This window comes from Lissotriton vulgaris, chromosome 5 (assembly GCF_964263255.1).
Source record: "Lissotriton vulgaris chromosome 5, aLisVul1.2, whole genome shotgun sequence".
NCBI lineage: Eukaryota > Metazoa > Chordata > Amphibia > Caudata > Salamandridae > Lissotriton > Lissotriton vulgaris.
Genome location: NC_141693.1, coordinates 300,434,248 through 300,455,184, shown reverse-complemented (window position 1 = coordinate 300,455,184; position 20,937 = coordinate 300,434,248). Strand labels below are relative to the sequence as shown.

The 20,937-nt window shown below is 45.6% G+C and overlaps 1 protein-coding gene across 8 annotated transcripts in view; it reads right to left on the bottom strand.

Moving 5' to 3' along the window:
- The window catches only part of MIB2 (MIB E3 ubiquitin protein ligase 2), a 402,179-nt gene that overhangs the window by 191,818 nt on the left and 189,424 nt on the right, over positions 1 to 20,937 (bottom strand). For all 8 annotated transcript variants that reach the window (XM_086921481.1, XM_086921485.1, XM_086921483.1 and 5 more), the window contains exons 6-7: positions 20,149 to 20,291; positions 19,645 to 19,752 (exon numbers count right to left, since the gene is read on the bottom strand). In XM_086921481.1, the coding sequence (XP_086777607.1) occupies positions 19,645 to 19,752; positions 20,149 to 20,291 (251 nt within the window). The remainder of the gene's footprint in view (positions 1 to 19,644; positions 19,753 to 20,148; positions 20,292 to 20,937) is intronic.

The window sequence follows — 20,937 nt, the reverse complement described above, 5'->3', positions numbered from 1 at the left end:
AGGCCCAAAAGCCGGGGCCCTAGAGTTTTCTACCTCCAGGTGCAGCAATCACCACAGATATGCACCCCCGTGGGCTACTCAGGCTGGCCTTTACAAGCACCAATACGTTTACCAGCTATCCACCGGCAAACCGAGTCACCTCTGAGGGTTGGGGGGGCCAGTGCTCCAGGATCTCCTTACTCAGTCATGGCCTTGTCTTTGGTCCGTTCAGTTTCCCACATGTAGCCCCATAGGCCTGGGCCTCAATTTTTGCGCGGGGGGAGGGGGGGGAGGCGTGTCTCAGCAGTCGTCTTCGCCTCTAGCTACCCTCGTCCCTCCAGTCAATGCCCTTCACCCGATTCCGCCTCTTTACCGGGAGCGTCGCGGGGTGGTCTCCTGTGTATCATTGTATAGGCCCAAGGCCGGGGGCTCATGTTTGGCGGTAGCCGCTGCCGCACCCCAGGCTGCCCAGCTCTGCCCTCACCGGCTCCTTTCTCCTCGCCACCCGGTGAATGGCGATTTTTTATGCAAGTCCATGGGCGGGGGGGGGGGGAATCCGCATCTCCGTCCACCACCGCTGCCTCTTCCCCGGCCCACTCCGATTGTCGCGTGAAGGCCTCAAAGCCGGGGACTCGAGTACTGCAGTCCCCAGCGCCGCAACTAGGCCAGTGCCGCTCTGCAGGGTGGTGGGGCTGCAAGGCACACAATGCCCCCTCCACCGGCTCCCTCCACCTTACTTGCGTCCCGAAGCGGGTGTCCGCCGCTCCGTCTAGGGTAACACTGGAGGGACAGCCCAGGCCGAGTTTCTACTCCGTTCGAGCCAGCACTGCCATGTTATATCCTCTCCTTCCCAGAGCCGGGCTCACTCCGCATCTTCGATCCCTTTGGAGGATCGCATGATCAAAGATCGTAGCAGGGGGGGTAGTAGGACAACGTCCCCAACTTCCACTTTCGATATTCGGGCCTGGACGGTGGTAAAGCAGCAATATTGCTGTGAATGGGCGAGAGTTCCTTTAGGCAGCAGCCATCTCTCTTGGCTGCTAGCCACGCCCCCATCATGTGTACTTTTGAGCTAACTGCAAGGATAATAGCACAATGAGCTATGGAAGATGATATGTGACTTCTACACCTTGTAACCCCCAGTTTTATGTAGCACATCCTGTACATTAATTTACAAACATATATAATTTATTGTATTTGTAATATGCACGTCTGATGTAAGTGCGTTGACACCCTGCATTGGGAGGAGTAGGGCTAGACAAGAAAAAATAGTGGTACTTAAATTATTTCAACGCCTTCTCAGGGGAAGTAAGCTCTCTATAAATGCAATTTGTTTTGTGTAAATACTGGGAAAGACCAACACATCTGACATTCTTACAGTGCATGCATATCTCTAAACAGGGACTGAACAAAGTGAAAAGCTGCCTCCCTTAAGTATGTATGAAGTGCTAACAAGGTGTAAGCCTTTGTTTCCCCTCTGCTGCATTTACATCTAGGTGTGATGCTCCTGACTGCTCCCAGCCAGGACACTGGAACAAAAGGAGACCTGATGACCCCTTGTATTCGGCCTCTGTTATGGGCCCAGCAGGAGTCTTAAATATGAAAGCCCGTCCCCTCCTGCACCTTGTTGCAGATGGAAAGTAGACAACGTGCAGGCACTGCTGAAAGTGTCCCGGTGTTTGGAATTACACAGGACGAGTTCAGCACATTATTCAGTGGGGCTCAAATTCTTGGCAGGGGGAACGGCGTTCAACTTGTGAAAATAGTGGGTGGACGCCGCCCACCCGAATGTACCCCCAACTTGTGCCCTGTATTTACCCTTGTCCAATAAGGTCTTGATATTCGGTTCTCTCAAGAGCTGGTTCAGTTGCTTTTTTATGGCGGCTTTGATAACAGAGTAAGGGATTGAATATAGGGCCCTGTTTTCTATGGCCAGTTGTAGTTTTTCTGCGGCTATTTTCTTATTTAGTTTTATATAGCGCTGGCTAGACCCGGAGGTATCAGAGCGCTTTACATGAGGAAGAAACATTTTTTCAGAACATGGTTACAAAGTTACATCAGTTACTGGCGCGTAGTTACCGGGATTACAGGAGTAGAGAAGCATAGCATGAACATGCGGTAAAAAATAGGCAAGTGGAGAGAAGATTAGGCGAGAGAGGGAAGGAATAGGGGATTTAGACGGCGAATAATAGAGGGAAGAGGGGGGGAGGGTGTAGGAGGCACAACAGGGAGATGAGGAAAAACAGCGTCCGACGACCAGCTGGATAGGGGACGACCGAGGGGTGAACCAGAGCCAAATTCCTCTATAGCTACGTTGGACGGCTCCACCAGTCATTGGCCAAAGGTTGCTCGGGCACCGCAGTACAAACAGAAAGGTTAAAGTTTCCGTCTAGGGGGGCATAGTCCAAAAGTTCCATCGAGCGCGCCGGTCACGGTGTACGGTGCTGTGCTCACGGCGGTAATGGGATAAAAACCCAGGCCTTCGCTGTGTGAGACTCCCTTGTCACTGTAGACTCTCTGAGAGGGGTCTCTGAGACTTCGGGGTATAAAAGCGGGATCCCTCCCCAACAAGGGGATAAGGAGTGCTTTGGGAAGAGGCCCACTCATGGTGGCCATTATTAGAAAATAGGTGTCAGATGTCCTCAGTGGCGGCCATCTTAGAGTCAGGCATTGGGTGCAGCTCAGTACCCTCCTCGTGTCTGGTCTTCACACTGTTCCTCTGCAGTCCCAGAGGCCTCCCGCTTGTGGCTTCCCTCTTATCTGAAGCATCCTGGGCCTCTGCTACTGAGGTTTGCTCGCTTTGGTGCTGCGGCCGCCATTTTAGGGTCAGGCGAGCAGCAGGATTCCAAATTTGCTCCATGCCTGATGGTGCCTCCCTGCCTATGCCTCACTGCCTTGGGAGCGCAAGTAGGTGCACTCCAGCTGAAGAATGAAATGAAAGAGCAATAACTAAAATAAAATGGCGGACCAGGACATCTCTGCTCAATGTCACAGTAGCGTCGCTGTTGCGGTGGCAGGACGAGTAGTACGAATAGGGCGAAAAGTACTCTCATCCCAGGGAAGAGCCGCCCCTGATCCAGCTCCTGTCCGTCTGGCGGTTGGGGAAGCAGCTCGCTCATCTCGGCATGTGTGATCCCGGCAGCGGAGCAATCTGCACAAGCCAGAGTTTGTTTGATGTCGGATTAACAGATTACATTACAAAGGATGACACTCACTATTGGCAGACCAGCCATTTAAAAAAATGCCCTGTGTATTAGTTTCTTCGAAGCAGGGTAGACAATACGTATTGCACTATGCAGTTCCCATGTAGTCTACCATTTTGAAAGAGGTGTGACACCTTTACTTTTTGTAGAGTTGCCCTAAACTTAAAGATTTTCGTTTATTTTGAAGAGTTTCTCTTGGTTTTGTTTAAAAGAAGACAATGGTGATTGCAGAAAAAAATGAACTGCAGCCGCTGAGTTGTAGTCCTATTTACTCCTGCTGTTCTTGCCAGTTTTCCCTATGAGAGCGGCTTCAGGCTGTCTATTTTAACGATGGACCTCGCTGTGTCCGCCACTCTGTCAGGGGCCGGTCAATCAAAACAAATGTTCTCCCAATTTGGCCGCCATTCTGGGTGTTTGCTACAGCCCAGCCTTCAAGTATGTGCAGCAGGGGCCGTTGGGGGAACTTGATTTAGCCTCACAGAATTTCGTTTACCGTTGTGGGGTCCCATTTTTTGCCAGCCTCGGCTACTTCGGCTGTGGGCACTCTCACCTCTGCACCTCCATAGGCCGGGCTTAGCTGGAAGTGCTTCATACCGATGTTGCAGGCAGGCAGGATAACCTCGATGGCAGTTTTTCCCTACAGTAGGTTAAATTGGCAGTGCAGTACCTTGGGGTGGGGGGCCTCCGCAGATCGTCTAAGCTTGATGCAACGGTATTGCGGCTCCCATCTTACGACCTCCCTGGTGCAGGCTCGGTACCCTCCAAGCGCCATCTTGGTTCACGGTTGCTGAGGAGCGCTTCGTCTCATTACTCGACCCACCAATGATTAAGGGAAGCGATGTTGGGTTCTGCAATAGCTGCAGACATTCAGATAGCAGAATGTGTGCTTTTGGTGGATTTTAGGTGCGGCAAGGAGCTGCTCCGGGTTTTTGGGCACGAGTTTACAGCAGAGCTTCAGCTCCAAGCGGCCATTGTGGTCGCCTCTCCTCCTCTATGTTCAGGTAATTGTGCCATGGGTAATTCTGGGTAGTGAAGATCGTTTTTGTGACTACATTCATTGCATCTTGAGGGGCTGAAATCATTCAGGAAAAGTATTTTGCCTCTGCGGTCAGACATTAGACTTTTTGTATTACGAGACCAAACTCCAGTCTAATAAGGTTTTTGCCACATGTATGAGGGTAATTAAAAGATTCACTAATAGCCCATGCAGTGCATTTTGTCTAATTCAGCCCTGGGGGAAATTGGGGAACAAACGCTTGCTAGGAATAATTGACGTGGAAATGAGTTTAGTCCAGCTTGGCGCAATTGACGCTGGGCAGGAGTTTTGCCCAACTCACCCTCCTGGTGGCCTTGGTTCGGCTTGGAGTTTGTCTCTCCCGTTGCCGAAACCTTGTTTACTGTATTCGGACACAAACTCACTTTCTGTAAATAGGCCTTTAAATCTTGTTCTTATTTTGTCACATTTGATGGGTATTCAAAGAAAGAGGTCCTATGTCAAGCTGTGTCTTTGGAGGGAGCTTGGTGTTTGGTTTCGCTGACTTTGAAGTGTGTTTATATGAAAGAGGATTGCAGATTACTCTCCCCATGGAGCTTTGGTGCCCCTTCCATGCTCCAGTTTAAGAGGCTGTAACATAACCCTTACATAGCACAACATAAACAACAGCAAAACTTCTCTGCTGTGCTTTATTTACTTTTCCCAAACACAGGAAGTCTTCTAACAGGCTCCAGGCATTTTACTTATAACACCAGACTATGTTCCAAGAAGGCGTCCACATTGATGCACAGACACATCAGGTCTAGTAAAGACAGCTCCAATACGTGCGCAGGGGCCGACTTCACAGGCGCTTACCACTTTGCACTTGATCAGCAGCCGGCCCAGTATGAATTGATACCAGACAAAGACCGCTCTATGGAATACACACGTCGCCTCAGTAGGCGCTCACACACTCTACCATCATCTCGACCATCAGCATTGCGGTCGCTTAATAGCCACGATAACAGGGCACCTTGAGCCTTTCTTTGTCCCTCCAAAATGGCGGCCGTCGGTCTCCCACAGCATGTCCCACACCTGATAACGATAAGACTTGCTTTAAAAACCCTTGCTCCGGCTCATCACCTCCAGGCCGACAGGGTAGGTCATGGGCATATCTTGCCTAGGACCACGTGAGTACTTGTAGACAAGGTTTTTGTGAGCGCTTCTCTTTTCTACTATATAGCACCTAACTGGTAAATACTTTCTACCAGTTTTTCTCCCGCAGCATAGCTTGTCCTCTGCCCAATGTTAAGGGGCACAAACTCCATTCTATTAGGGTAGGATACCTATTACCTGCATTTGGTAATGCAACCTAGTGATGCTCCACGTTCTTTGCATGGATTGGGTGCTGTGCTGTGGTTCCACGTGTGGTCACTTGTCTGTTTGTTTTATTTGGGAAATAGTACTGCAAGGCGATATTTCACCCACAGCATGGTTTTAAATTGACGTTAAGGCATACTATGTGTATTAAGTGAGGTGTCAACCCATATCCCTTGGTGGTGACATCCTTGATTAGCTGTCTTTTTTCTTACAGGTCGAACTTCTGATGTCATGTATCATCCCAGGCATAGCTTACGCAACATACACAATTTGATTGGGTACATTCAATCACACACAGCATTTTTGCAAGAGCCCCTCCATGTTAGGTCCTGAAGAGACCCCCTATTGATGGTGGGGTCCAAACGCCGTCGACACTCATATAAAAACGAATCACTTCCCAGGCCCACTGTACTCAAAGGCTGTGACTATCTACTGAATATTTATGTTATGGTCGTTTTTTAGGTCGAGCAGACCTACTCTCAATGCGTGAGCATTGAGAGTGTCTGCTCCAGACCTAATGTGGCCCGTATTTAGAAAAGTGGACACGACTCAGACGCGCGCTTTTGCAGTCTCAGTTTTGACCGCGGGAGCGAGCGTCTGAGCCGCGCTTGCGCAGAGTAAGTCACAGCCCCTGCTCACACACAGACACAGCCAGCCCCCACCCCTCTGCATGCACGCACACAATACACAGGCGCGCGCGCACACACACACACACACACATACACACGCTGCCGCCCCCCACCCCACCCCCCTGCATACACACAGACACGCAAGCACGGAGCCCCACTCACCCGGACTTCTACTCGTCCCGCTCCGGGCTGCTTACTCCGACATCAACGGGCACAGGGACACCGGCACTCCGCTCCTTGGCTTCCCGGGCGGACGCCGGCTGCACGCAGGGCTCTCCTCTCTCTGCACCGGAGCCATGCGCCAGCCACTGCAGCCTGCCTCCTGGAAAGCTCCGGTCGTGTGTCCGGCCCCGCCCCCGTCCCAAGAAAGGTTGCCTGGCTTCCTGTTGAAGCCGGGCTGCGGCGGTGAGTTTGCTTGTTTAATTTAAAACGGCTGTTGGTGGCAGGACACGCACAATGTGTTTTTTCTGCAACTTTAGAACGCCTTGTTGTTTTTTGGGGTCTGCATATTTGACGCTTTTCATCCTTCCAACAACTGTGCGAGTGTGATCGAGAAGAACGTCCGTTCCGGTCCCAATATGTCAGTGACGTGTGTTCCTAGTCTTAATATGTCTCTCCATGCGCCGATTTCTTAAGATCCCTTTTCCAGTGTCTGTCCCCATTTATCAGCCTATTCCACCCCTCTCTCCCTCCGCCAGTGTATTCTCTGACCTAGTTTCAGTGTGCTCCCAGTCCAAGTATTCGTGTATTCAGTGTCACTGTGACTGTTGTGTATCCCTGCCTGCATGTGTTGCCTGTACACGCATTCCTCTCCTTCTTTCTGGCCTCCATCACATGATCACATTTTGTGAAACCAGCCGGCCCTCTAACTGCAGCATTTAATACTTTTTGCATTCTGATCACGAGATTACAAGACAGCCATCCCTATGACTCATTTATTTTTTGCAGTTTTTGTATTGCACGAGCATGACTCCTAACCATTGGAGCACTTTACACGGGCACCCGATTACATCACATAAGGTCAGATTACAATTGCAAAAATAATAACTTGAGTTGACCGTACCGTTCTCTTCACCCCATCACCCGCCCTCCTCCAGCTGTTTACCCCAGCTCCCGCTGTTTTAATACATATTGTACAGCAGCCCGGGCTACAATGCAACATGACTTAAAGGTAAAATAGCGCTGTGGTGGCGCAATCAATACTGGCTGCGTCATAGCACTTTTTGATTTTTTTTTTGCTAAAAGCCATGTTGCGCAGCAGCTCGTACTGCTGTGCAGCATGTAAAAACAATATTAACTAAGCCAATAGATCTTACAAAGGGGAAACCTATTAGCTTTGCCAGTGCTTGTTGTGATTTGGCTTAAATCCGTTCTGTAGTTTTTTTAGGAATGAATGTTCAAAATGTAAGTATATATAGAGACGCGGAAGGTCCTGGATCCAACAGATCGTAGGTATGATCTGATTAGCTGTCACCATATTAACATAGACATGGCTACAGTCATTTTAGGATATGGGGACTCAGTCCCCTGTCCTGTAAAAAGTCTTAAAAAAATATATAAGGGGGTGGGGGGCGGGGGGCGGGGTCAGGGTAAAGATAGGTTGCTACTCTAGCCCTAGTGGCCTGGGACCAAAAACATTATTTTATTTGTAAAGTGGACAACGGATTTGTGGAGGATATGCATTCCCGGGTGGTTGGCACAATTCTTTTTTTGGGGGAGAGGGCGTGCAGTCCTCTGAACAAATTTTAGGCCCCAGGAATGTCATTAAGTGGACCAGTTTACCTTATATTGGGACAGGGGCAAGCAACCCCCCTCACTGGGCCATTACAAGGCCCCAGTGACCCCATTCCCCTGGGCTGCAACAATTAAGTCCTAGGACCGCCTCAGCTTCTGTGAAGTACCGTGCTGGCCCCCACCCAGGTTGTGGTGGGAGCCAGCTTTTTTTGCTTGCTCCTGCCTGGCATGAGCAAGCCTGTGTTCCCTTCTCCCAAGAGGAAGTTGAAGTTCTCGTGGGTCCACGCTCTTGCAGGCCAGGATTTACAGTGTCTTCGGGTGGAGGTAGTGTCCCCGAGACTATGATCCCATTGGGATGCCTGGATTGGAGTTCCCTGGGCTACTAGAGTACTCGGGGAGGCAGATCCCACAACCCCCCTGATTGAAAAAAGAGTAATATGCTCCTGGGCGATTGTGTCCCTGGGGCCTTGAAAGGGATCGCAGAGGGAAGATGCACGCACCCTTCCCATTAAAGAAGTGATCCCCGAAGAAGGGGTTCCTGGAGCCTTTCAAAAGGCTCGGGGAGAGGTGCCTCCTGAAATAAAATAAATAAATATAAAGCAGTGAATGTGAAATGAGCAGAGTAGCCCCTAATTTCACATTCAGCACTCCAGCTGTGTAGTGCCCCATGATGCCCTGCGAGTACTTTGAAATATATATATATATTCTGATGTTGTTGGTGCCCCCGCCCCTTGTGTGGGCACCAGCAGCATCAAAATAACATTTTTTTAAATGTGAAGGACTGCAGGGAGCCCAGCAGCCCTCCTCGCATCGTTAACCCCTTCCCTGCGCCACGATTTCTGCTGCGGCGGGCTAGGGAGTGAGCGTGGCGCTGCGGTGCTCATGACAGAACCACGCCGTCATGAGTCACGGGCGTCGTGTGCTCATGACTGCATGGTTCCGTCATGACCCCGCCTGCTCATTAATTCGCCCGCAAAGGCAACAGCAATGTGGAACCATGCCGTCATGAGCACACGCCGCCCGTGGCTTATGACGCTGTGGTTCCGTCATGAGCATGCAAGGGGTTAAAAAAGTTCACAGTAAGTCTCCTGGGTAGTTGAAACCATGACCCCAGGAGATCTTACCATAATTTTTTTAAGCACTTTTTAAAGCACTCCAAACTGGAGCTGTATACTTTTCAGCTGGAGTGAAGGTTTAGGGAACCCTTGTGGTTGGTTTTATGGCTACACTTTGTGGCCTGAAAAATATTATGAAAAACCTTTATTGAAAATGTATTGTGACATCCACTATTATCATACACTGCAATGTGTGATTAAAAAAAAAAACTAAACATTTGAATATTATTTATGCTTTTTGACAAAGTCAATTAGTTTGCATTATAAATGTTGGCGTGCTTACCCCTTGATAAAGTCAACAGGCCCTCTACTTTTTATATTTTGGTGTTCTGGCCCTAGACAAAGCCAGTAAGTGTGCCTTACCTAAAAAGACACCCTTTATATTGTTACATGACTTAGTCAGTCATGCTCGGCAGTGGTTCAGCACCCATGGCCATGCCCTGCACCCAACCCCCTCCACACACATTCGAAGGCCATATGCGGAGCAGAGTTGGGGGCCCAGGGGGGGGGGGGGGGGGGTTGCCGCATGCGCAAGGCAATAAACACCTTACTTTATGTTGCAAATACCTTAGAAATCCACTGGAAAAAAACAAAGAGTAAAGGTATGTAATAGTGAGGTGAAAATGTCAGTTAAAACTTACCATTTTAAATTAACAAATCCACTGAAATTCACCAGTTATAGTTATCTCAAGGGACTTAAATTGTGCCTTAAAGTAACTATAAGACATGCTATTACCATGTACTGCTAATTACCTCACATATTGCATCACTCATGGCATGTTCTATGACATAATTGATACCATCACTGCAACATCTGAAATTACATAATTGATTACAACACTGTGCATGGTGGAGGGGAGCGAGTTATAGTTACTTTAGTTCACACATTATAGTAACTGGTGCATTTCAGGTGTTTTGTTTGTTTAAAATAACTGTTATGTTTCAAACAGTATTTTCACCTAGCTATAACATCCCTTAATCCTTTTTTAGGTCTCGCCCTGGAATTCGCATCCAAAGGATGCGTCCAGGGTCGGAGACTTATAGTTATCTGACTCGGGGGAATGAGGACAAGAAACTGTGACGAGCTTTTGAAGGCAGATTTGGGTGCGCGAACGCGCACGTTCCGTCCCGCGCCGTGCACATGCGCGCGCATATACACAAACAGACAGACACTCGCTCACACACACCCCTTCTCCCCCCCACAGTCACACATCCAGACTCCAAGACACATACACACACGCACGCACACTCACACACATACACATACACAGCCCCCCACCGCCGCACGCGCACACATGCCCCCCCGCCCTCGCAGCTCAGGCACGCATATACACAAACAGACAGACACTCGCTCACACACACCCCCTCTCCCCCCCCCCCACAGTCACACACACAGACTCCAAGACATATACACACACGCACGCACGCTCACACACACACACACACACACCCCTCCCCCTCCCCCTCCCTCGCAGATCATCAACAAGGCGAAGCCACACTCACCGGCTTCCTTGGTGCGGCGGCGGCTCCTCTCATCGGCAGCTGCAGGGCCCGGCAGCAGGACTCTTCCTCCCTCCTTCGGCACCGGGGCGCAGGGTAGGCTCCTGCCTGCTCCGGTGCTCCAAACAGCCGCGGCTCTTCCGTGGGAGGCGGGGTAGGCTCCCGCCCTCCTACTTCCTGTTTCCGGTTGTCCCGCCCGGCCTGCCTGACTTCCTGGTCGCAGGCCGGCGGGAGGAGTGTGAATCCTCCAAATGCTTTCTGTAATCCAATTCCTAGCAGACTTGTTTAAGCTGACGGGCATTTCTTTATGGTGAATTCAAGTCCTAAATCAGCTGCTAAACCCTGGAATGGCGGTTTTATAGGGGTACCTCCACTGTCTAAAGCATTAGCTTGCATGTTTATCTAGCCTCCGAGGTGATTTTGCGCAGACATTCTGAGTCTGTAATTTCAGTTTGTTCCATTTTGGGCGAGGGGTAAATTTCTACCACCCCAGCTCCACCCGACGACCCCATTCCTCTGTTCCTCATTGCGTCCTGTCAACCCTTCCCGACTTTAAACAATGACACTTGCTAAATCTCTAAAATATTCAATTTTTCAGAAAACGCTGGAATATTACAAACAGCATCATGGACTGTTTGTCACGGATGAGGAGCCACGTGTCTAAGTGAGCACGCACACTGTCTCAGACTGCCGGAGTGGCAGTAGCCTCCCCTGATTGCGCACTCCGAATAATTTGTATTATTATTACACAGACTGTCACACACTCGGGGTGGGCGGCAACAAGTAGCTGGAAAACAACAACGCTTACTGTTCTTGAGTTTTGAATGATCCGACTCAGCCAGATATCGCTGCATGACTGGCACATCGGCGGTGACTCTCTTCAAGGCATCTGGCTCACCTCAGGTCACGAGAGAAGTTCGAACCACTCCAGGGCAGTCCTATCAATCCAGGCTGCAGTGGCGGCTGTCCTTCGACAGGATTCCTAATCTGCTGGTGCCACGGCCGCTGCAACCCAGTGACGGTCAGACTTGACTCCGTCACAGATTACCTGCGCCTTCCAATACCTGTACAGCACTCTCCCTCGTGTGCTTAACATTGTGATGGAATGGAATGTGAGAGTTAAAAGCACACCTGTAGATGTGTGGTATGAAGGCCGGCAGTTCGAGTTAGCTCTGCATTTCCCCATATGATATATATGTTAGGCAGAGGTCTAAAGAAGGGAAACCAGTTGCATTTCATGATAAATAAGATAATAGATTTACAGAGGAGTACATATTGCATTACAAATGCTATAGGTATCACATTTGCGAAAGCTATAACTATTGGCATTGTAAATGACAAAGCTATTAATTTCGCTATTTTCAAAAACAACACATAAATAAAAACTTAGCCATTTACTTTGCCATTTACAATACCAATAGCTCAAACTTTCCTAATGCGAGACCTATTGCATTGCAAATGCTTGTTGTATTCTTGAAACCTATTTTATGTCACAAACTTGTCACCTTTGAGTAGGTTCTATGCTCACTTGGGACACAGTGCACATTTTTTGATTAATTTGATTACGCATTTGCATAAACTGCCAATATTCGTAAATGTCTTGTTGTAAGTTTTCTTTTCTCTCTCAGACATCTTTTTGCCCATCAATACTGCCACTGTGATAACTACTATCATATGTTACAGCCGATGAGGAAGCATGATACCCATCTGGGTGTGTGAGGGCTACTGCTTCTATTGTTTACTAACATGACAACTTATCACCCTGCTTCGGGGCACACACACCAACAACAAAGTTAGTCCTTCTGAGCTATACTTACCAGACCGGGATATTACATTTGTGCAGCAGGCACAGTGGCACCATACTCATCACAAACACAATGAACATGAACCACAACTTTATTTCACACAACTAAATATTCCTCTTCTTCTCTAGACTTGCCTCACCGCTCTATACTCTCCCATGCTATCACAACGTCCTAACTCTCCTTCAGGCAGCAAGTCTACTAGGTATAGGATGGTAAATTCACTCCTTTTTTTTGCTTTTTAGCACAAATGCACAAGTTGTAACATTTACCTTCCTTCTACTTGTAAACAAATAGACACCATAATCTTAGAGCCACTCTTGAGAATCCCTCCTCCACCCACCCCAGGTCTAAGCACTACTCACCCCCGCCCCCGTCTCCTCTGCGTTTCCAACTTCAAAGCTTTACAATCTGCCTTTAGGTTCTTTTAACACTTTGCTTGACACTGTGTCTACTTACCCCTCACAACAATTACACTGCATCCTTCATGCCTTAACACCACAGACAACTATTAAAAATCTATGCTCTTTCAGGACCGGTCTTTCACTTACTAAATCACACAAGCAACACAAACAGGCCTCTCGCTTTTTATTACTTTTCCAGTCTTAGCCTATACATTACTTAGTGCACATTAATTACATTGCATGTATTACGTGCAGTAACACCGTATGCCAAAAATAAGATCAATATACAATAATAATTTGTTGTTCCGCAATAAAATACAGAAGCATATTTCATTAATAACACTACAACTCAGGACACACTACCTCCACCACAGAGCCCCTTTTCCATAAAATAGATCTGACCTCCTTGTGTTATCACCTCTAACCTACACCAACGTGTTCTCTGAAAACAACAACAAATTATCAGCAGTAATATTTCATAACACTTTAGCAGGCGTCTCTTTCTCTCGTCCCTACCTTTTGCAATGCACTTCCATGTCAATCTTTCTATTTATGAAACAGGCGCAGTCGCACAAGGACAAATTACTGTTTCCATTTGAATTTTTTTTTTACAGGACACAAGGATACCATTTCCTTCATTTCACAAGGGACCTTGGTACACTGTCTAATGCACGGTACAAGCCTATATAATTTGTATCGAGATCCATTGTTAACTAAGAGATACATGCAAATACTGAATTTTTTAATACAACAGTTACAACAATGTTAATTATCAATATATGGATGTCAGGATTCACCTTATCATGGACTGACTGGCTGAACATTACTGCTACTCTGGACTTTTTGAGGATGCTTTCATGGAACATGTGCCAATCAAGTCTAGTTACGTTTTGTAATGGATACATTACAGAGATTTTACAAAACTGTAAGCAAATATAAATACTATTGTAACATATTAAATATTTTTGCATGACTAAATAAATGAAAACTGTCAAAATACAATATAGTCCTACTTTGTGTGTAACAAAAGAATACAAATTTGTTTAAAAAATGATCTCTTTAAATGCATACTATTTTACAAATAAACAGCAGGGCGACTGAGCTGCATGGTTAAAATATATATTTTTGCTTCTGTTCAGCTTTGCTCAATAAAGTCACCTGCCTCAGATCGGATTCGTTGAGTCATCTGTTCGGCCCTTGGGATCCGGGGCTGCAGTCTGGCTTTCTTTGTTCTGAAGATATATATATATATATATATATATACACACACATACCCACAGACACACAACATTAATCGTATCACAAGTCTGAAAGAAACATCAGCAAACAAAATAAACCTTGCATAAGCAAGACCTATTGGCTTTGCCAATGCTTGTTCTTCTTTGGTGGAATTGGGACTTTCAAGGCTTCCTCAAACGATAGTTGGCTCTTGTTTGGGTGTGCTTTGGATTGAGGGTTTTTTTTAATGATGGTTCCACTGACTCGGTATGCTCGCCGAAGGTATCAGATCTCGGCTACACTGTTGAAGATTTCAGTGCCAGCATTTTCGGTGCCGAGGGTTTTGGCTCCAACACTGGAATTTTCGGCAAAGAGGTGAAGCTGTGTTTTTATGCCAAGAGTTTTGGTTCTGAAAGTTGGCTTGAGACTGATGGGGGAGTCGGCTCGGGAGCGTGCGGCCTATGATGCTTTTTCGGGGCTGAGCCAGGGATAGGCGTGTCCCATGCAACTTGTCGGTGCTGACCATGGCCCAATGATAGTCTTTGGCCAGTCTGGTAGGTGACCCTTTGTGGTGGACTGCTGTGGTCGAGGAAGAGGCACAGTTATTACGACTTAACCTGGTGTGAGATCCCGCAATTCCAATTCAGATCGGAGCAGTCCTCGTGGGAGAAGGTACCCTTATCAGCAGCCGACATCTGAGCATGCAACTCATTTTGAAGGTCCTCTGGTCTGAAGAGGAATGGTGCATCCTTTACAGTACAGTGGGACATCTCTAGGCATCGAGCTGGAAGGCCACGGATCATCTTTTTCGACTGAAAATACTAGCAGGCCTTGCAGGTAGCCTCCTTGTATTTAGGGATGATGCACAAGTTACACACCTGGTGTCGATCGGTGCATGGAAACTTGGCATGGCAGTAAAGACAGAAGCGGAAAGGTGCCGGTTTCATCACCGAATGGACATAGCGCAGAGGTAACGTAAGTTATGAAGTGCGCCTTGAAGGGCTAAGGCCCACGGAGCCCGCCGCTGACTTGAGACGCCCACACAAAGTTGACGTTGATGAACAGACGAGGGGGGGACTAATAAAAGCCACGATCGAAAACAATACAGACGGTACAATATGGAAAAGAAGAAACAACGACGGTGTTGAACTGGAGCAGAAGAGCACACGTCCGAACCAGACGGCTGAAGAAAACAATCTAACAAAGGAGATGATGACCATGCGCACCACGAACATGAGGAGGAGTCACCTCCTACCTACCTCGTAACTCGAAAGACTTTTTCCAAAGAAAGACAACTTTCACATTTCCGAGCCCAACACTAGATGGAAGGATAATGCTAAGCATGTGTATCTACAGCCACACATGCCTCGAACATACAGTTATTGAATCAGCTTCATTACCAATTCATGCATAAATACGGCTTTGAGTTTATATTTTATTTTAAATCCTAGGATTAACTACAAAGAATTTTGCAACAGTTGTGCCCCGATTTCCAATGTCTCTGTTTTAACCACATGAGTTTGCTTTTAGGAAGCAACTCAAAACTTGGTTCTTCAAGGGTGGGAGCTAGGGAAGCCCATTGCTACATCTGGAACTGTGGACACCTGTACCTAGTGCTGGGACACCTCACTGGGGTAGCTATGCACTTTATAAAAAATAACTATTAGTAATATTATTATTATTTACCCGTAAAACCAAGAAGGAATGGGTTTGCAATATTATAAACACAGCAAAAGTCCTACCAGGTTCATTAAAAGTGAAAAGTGTTTGATGAAATAAGCGCTAGCGTTGATATATATATATCATTTGAAGGAGATCAGATTTTATACCCATATTGTTATGTATATAGGTACAATAAGAAATTACAATCATGACATATACACAATAAAGTCTACATAAAACAATTGTGCTCGGTGAAATAAGTGATCAGAAGATACCCCTGACAAAGAAAACAAACCAAAAAAGTCCGGTAACATGAACAGAAAAAGACGGTAGATAAAAATGGCACACCAAATATAGTTAAGAGTAATTACATGGATCATGTTCAAGTGATTTCAATTACGTCTTTTTGCCATGTAATATCGACAGCGTTTTGACCAGAACAAAACAGTTCCAAGATCAACGCAAGTACAAGAGATAATTCAGAGCACACTGTAGATCCTGGAATTCCAATGTAGATGTATACAAAGTCATTTAAAGTCAATCTGTAAGGCCGAACACATCCAGAGAAGCTAGGGTATTCTGTGTAGATGGGTGGGGTCAATCCAGGTAGGGATCCATGAAAAATAAGGGAGAAGGGAGGCGGTTACAGTAGGTCTACCAGGCTGGTTATAGCCAGGGTCACTGGAAAGAGCCTGGAAAATCAGTAGGGCCCTTGTGAGAGCAATTGCTTCCCAATGGCTCCATAGGAAACCGAATCCTCCTGTTGGGAAGTCGCATACAGCATCACTTATACGGTGTGGTCACAATTCCTTTTTTTTTTTTTGACTTTTGCGTATATTTCATGGTTGTAACATGTAATTCTATCTATATACATAAGCATGACTGATTTAAGGTTTGGCAGGTATGATACTTCGCCACAAACATGGCGGAGCACCTAGTTTATCAAACTGACACACCGACTGCCCTAATTAGAATATTACATTATGTTTATGCAGGTGGTGCCCCTGCTGGCAGAAACCTTATACCAATGGCCTATTGACCTGGGGCCATCGGTGTACGTAGATCACACTGTCCGCCCTACTTAGAGTGGATGGTCTGATGTACTTCTTGTTTCTTTTCAGCACAGCCACGAAAAGCTAGTCTGTCCCAGACAGCAAAAAAAGAAAAACGCTGTGCACACACAAGGAGAAAATTAGTATTTTGTTTAACAAAAATAAACATCCACTTTGGGAGTATGAGTGGACCCTGGTTAATTTAAAATGAATCCTGAATGTTTGATGTTGACCTTCTCAAACAACTTTAGGCTCATTAATAAGCAGCACGTCAACTCTTGGTTTTGAAAAAAAAATAAGCAGCACGTCAACTCATTTCACCTTGGCTGGTGCCAGATTGCTACAATGTCCAATATATAGAAATCATGACCTTTATCAGGACCGTAACGGACATGGTAACAGAGTAATGTATCTCCAATTCTCAGAAGCAGAAGTCTTGATTATTTTGCTCTCTCTCTCTCTCTAGTTGGCTCTTCCATTTGAGGCATTTAAGAATGTTTATTTTTTTTGTTAAAGAAAATACAATCTGCAGAAGGACCTTTAAAAAGGATCTGAGTTTACCATCCAAACTACCAGTGTAAGGAGTTGACTTATTTTCAACAACATGGCTCAGATTACGAACAATTTTGGTATGCCAATCCTCACACCTTCAAAATCTTTGCCAAAACAAAACTACATTTCTCACCCAACAAACAGATGGCAGTATAATGATGCAAACTGTGGTGACCCCTTACCAAAGTAGTAAACCGGCTCAATGGGATGCTCTCGGCAGTTAACTACAAAGGGTTCACACATGCAATGCACAAAAAAGTGGAAATCAGACTTTGGCACTGTTTTAATGGTTTACTCCTATGTATGGGCGAACCTTCCTCTATTTTCACAAATAAAGCTCCAGGTTATTGTGCATACTCCCTCCTTGATGACCATTAATTTATATCTAGCCAAGTTATGCAACTTTATGGAAAAGGCTACATTTTCTCCCCACAGTTTGGTGAGTTTGCTACCTGTTGTGCAATACACTGATAATACTGTACTACGAAACCAAACAGTGGCTGGTCTATGGAAGTCTATAAGTTGGCTGATAACAAGGAGAAGTTCAAAATTGTAATCATTGTCCGCAAGTTAGTACAAAGTGGTAATTGCCATTTCGAAGTCTGTAAAACAGAGAGTACACGCCTACAGATAGGCATCTGGCTGGACAACAGCACGGGTATCCGCTTCATCTCACTTCTCTTAAAACGAAAAGTCTATGCAATAAATGTTACCTTCTTGCACATAAGCAAACACATTTCAGGCCCCTCATTGGCCCCACCTTTTCTGGTTACTTCAACTGAATTACTTCCAACTTTAAGCTATGGGTCGGCAGATTTCCTGGGCAAATTATTCGATAGGAGTGTACACCTTTAGTAGTGCCACTCCTATAGATTGTCTGTTTGTTTGTCATAAGCCACACGTTTGTTCTGAGTTTTCAGTGTTGAAACAAGAAGGAGCCTTTGAAGCCAAGTTTTTGAATCTGTGTGTTTTAAAATGCAACGCCTCAGATGGAACATTAAAGCAATGGATATGGAAAGAGAGGTCAATGTCCCAATAATGTAATCCTTGGGGCCAGTAAGTTAAGGTAAGCAAGGTAGTGAGGATTTAAAAAAAAACCTACAGTAACTATCTGCTTGTCTTGAAAAATCCTTTGCTTTAACAAAGACTCACCTAAAAAAGAAAACTAAAAAAAACAAGCAACATTAATGGTTAACTCTTGACCCCTATCAACTGTTATCCCGTCAGACTTATTAAAATACCCCAAATGTCTTCTATCCTGAGGTGTATTTTTTATATGTAAGGTTTCATTTGCTGACAACCCTAAAGTTTCGTTTTGGTTGAAAGAACTTCAATTCAAATATCTTTTGTTATGTGAATTTAAGACAGAGACACAATATATTTTCATGTCCAGTTTTTACAAGTGGAATATAACTGCTTATTGAAACCAAATCTTAACAGGCATAGACTCAGGAATTTTAAGGACATATGAGAAGGGAAAAATCTGCAATTATCTGGCAGTGTATTTTGATTTATGAATTAAGCTGTTCTTTATCTTTCCATAATCGGTTAAAGGGTTTGTAGTCATGCCCAATTTATACTTTCTTTGTAAAGCCTGCAGAATAACTCGGTCAATGTCTTGAAGCTGTTTTTAAAATGTATATCAACTATGAATAATTTATGTTATTTTAAAGAAAGGAAGGGTAGCCATGAACTCTGATCAAGGTAAGGAATGGATAGGTTAATAGCTATGTATGAGTTTCAAATCCTGCACATTTTGTAGTTGTAAATCTTTGCAAACACAAATATAAACAGGATGAAAGTCATTTAATGTTAAGTCAATGTGGAGTCGGCCTGTCATGCCTGCTTGTAATCTTTAATGATGGTCTTAATCGGGGTTGCAGTAATCTGTGGTGAATTGGTCAAAGTGTCTAAATTTACTGCCCAGGTAATTAAAAGAATTACAAAAGATAACGTGTATTTGTAAAGCTGGGAGAGACGCCCCCACCCGCCTATCTTGGTCAGAAAGCATGCTCTTCTCATGACTTACCTCAGTAGAGCTGCTGAGGAGCCTGTACAATAGTCAGAACCAGTACCGATTACTTAACTTTAGGGCTTATGCCCCACTCATCCCTTATTTGTGTAATTGGGTGTTCTGACAATTTGTATATCAGAAGCAATCAGTCACCCCCACCCAATCAGCCACCCCCTTTCATTGATCATGGCTCTCAATATGCCCATCTATAGTCTTGAGGAATGCCTGCACATTGCATTGGTCACAGCTACATGCTACCCCATGTTTAACTTTGGCCGTAGCTCTTCACCCAGCCATGCCAGATTGATTGAACACCAACCACTCACTTACCTTTCACAGAGCATCTCACCTATCTATCCTGTACAAACATCACAGTGCCAAACAAATCTCTTACTCTGGACAAGTGGCAGACTTGCCCACCCCTTACCTTGGTCAGCGCTCCAGGATGGAAAGTCCAGCGAGTTTCACTGTTGTATTGCACCCTGACATCGCCCCGGTCTGTAATCCTATGAACGGTTCCAGTCTGACCTATGAACTTTACAAACAAAAATACAGAGCCTATCACAAGTCTTCACAACAATGAAAACAGTTTATCATTATTGTCTGAGCTGTGCTTCAAGAATTTCATCCCAGAACCACTGCCTTCCAATGGTGTGAGAATAACAGTTCTATAAAGATCATACCATGGCAGGCGTCCCAAAAGAAGGTACTGCTAGTTGATGCTTTCCAAATTCTAGCCCATACCTGACAAAGTGTGACATAGAAATGACTCCTCCTGAGTTCTTCTGGCCTATAATGGAAACTAGGCTGCTTGAAAAGCTCCTCAAACTGCAGCATATAGTAGCCAACTTTCCTTAGTTTGAGTCAGAATGCCTTGAGCCAATGCATGACAAACACATGTATAACGGTTGCAACGAGAGGTCAAACTCACTTCTGCCATTTTTGGGTTCCAGCCGCCGTGTCCTTCCTGCATCTCACGCAAGATGTCGATGTCCAGCAGACACTTAACTTTGTCTCCATGCTGAAAGGGGTGGCGGTCATTGCTTACTTTTCTTTGGATCTCGGCCGGTTTGCCTACAAATAAACAGAGACAAAGGGACAGCAGGTCAAGACCATGCAACCATGTTTGTCCATTCTATTAATTGGTAAACCACCTGTAGGCCACACCTTATCTTTCACTTCACCCGGCCTTATCTGTCCCACAACTCTTATTCATAAGTTCTGTTCTTATCCTGGGTATTTGCTGTATACCACTTTAGAATTCCCTGCATTTTCAGACTTCACTTTGGGCTTTCACCTTTTCTTTTTACTGCCTATCAACACCCTTTAAACAACAATGATTTACAGCAAAATTATCACAAATTAAAAGTAATGATTGTACATTCTCATCAAGCTACATATATAAGAGATGCATTTCCTTACAGACATGCTGGCAGAATTGTCTTCAAACCATTCTATGAGTGACAAGAGGTGTCTGTCTATTGTGTGTGATACAGCTGACCTTTTGTTTTAGCCCACAACATACTATAGTGTGTTTTCTCAAACATAACAGGGAAAGTGTACCTACAAGTTCCAGGAGACCAACTAACATTTTCAAATATGCCATATGCATAACAATGTTTTTAGGGGGACACAAAAAAACGAAATTGACAAGCAAGAAAAAAACAAAACAGGAAGTTTTCCTGTACCTGATTATACCATACAAGGTTCCAAGGCGGGC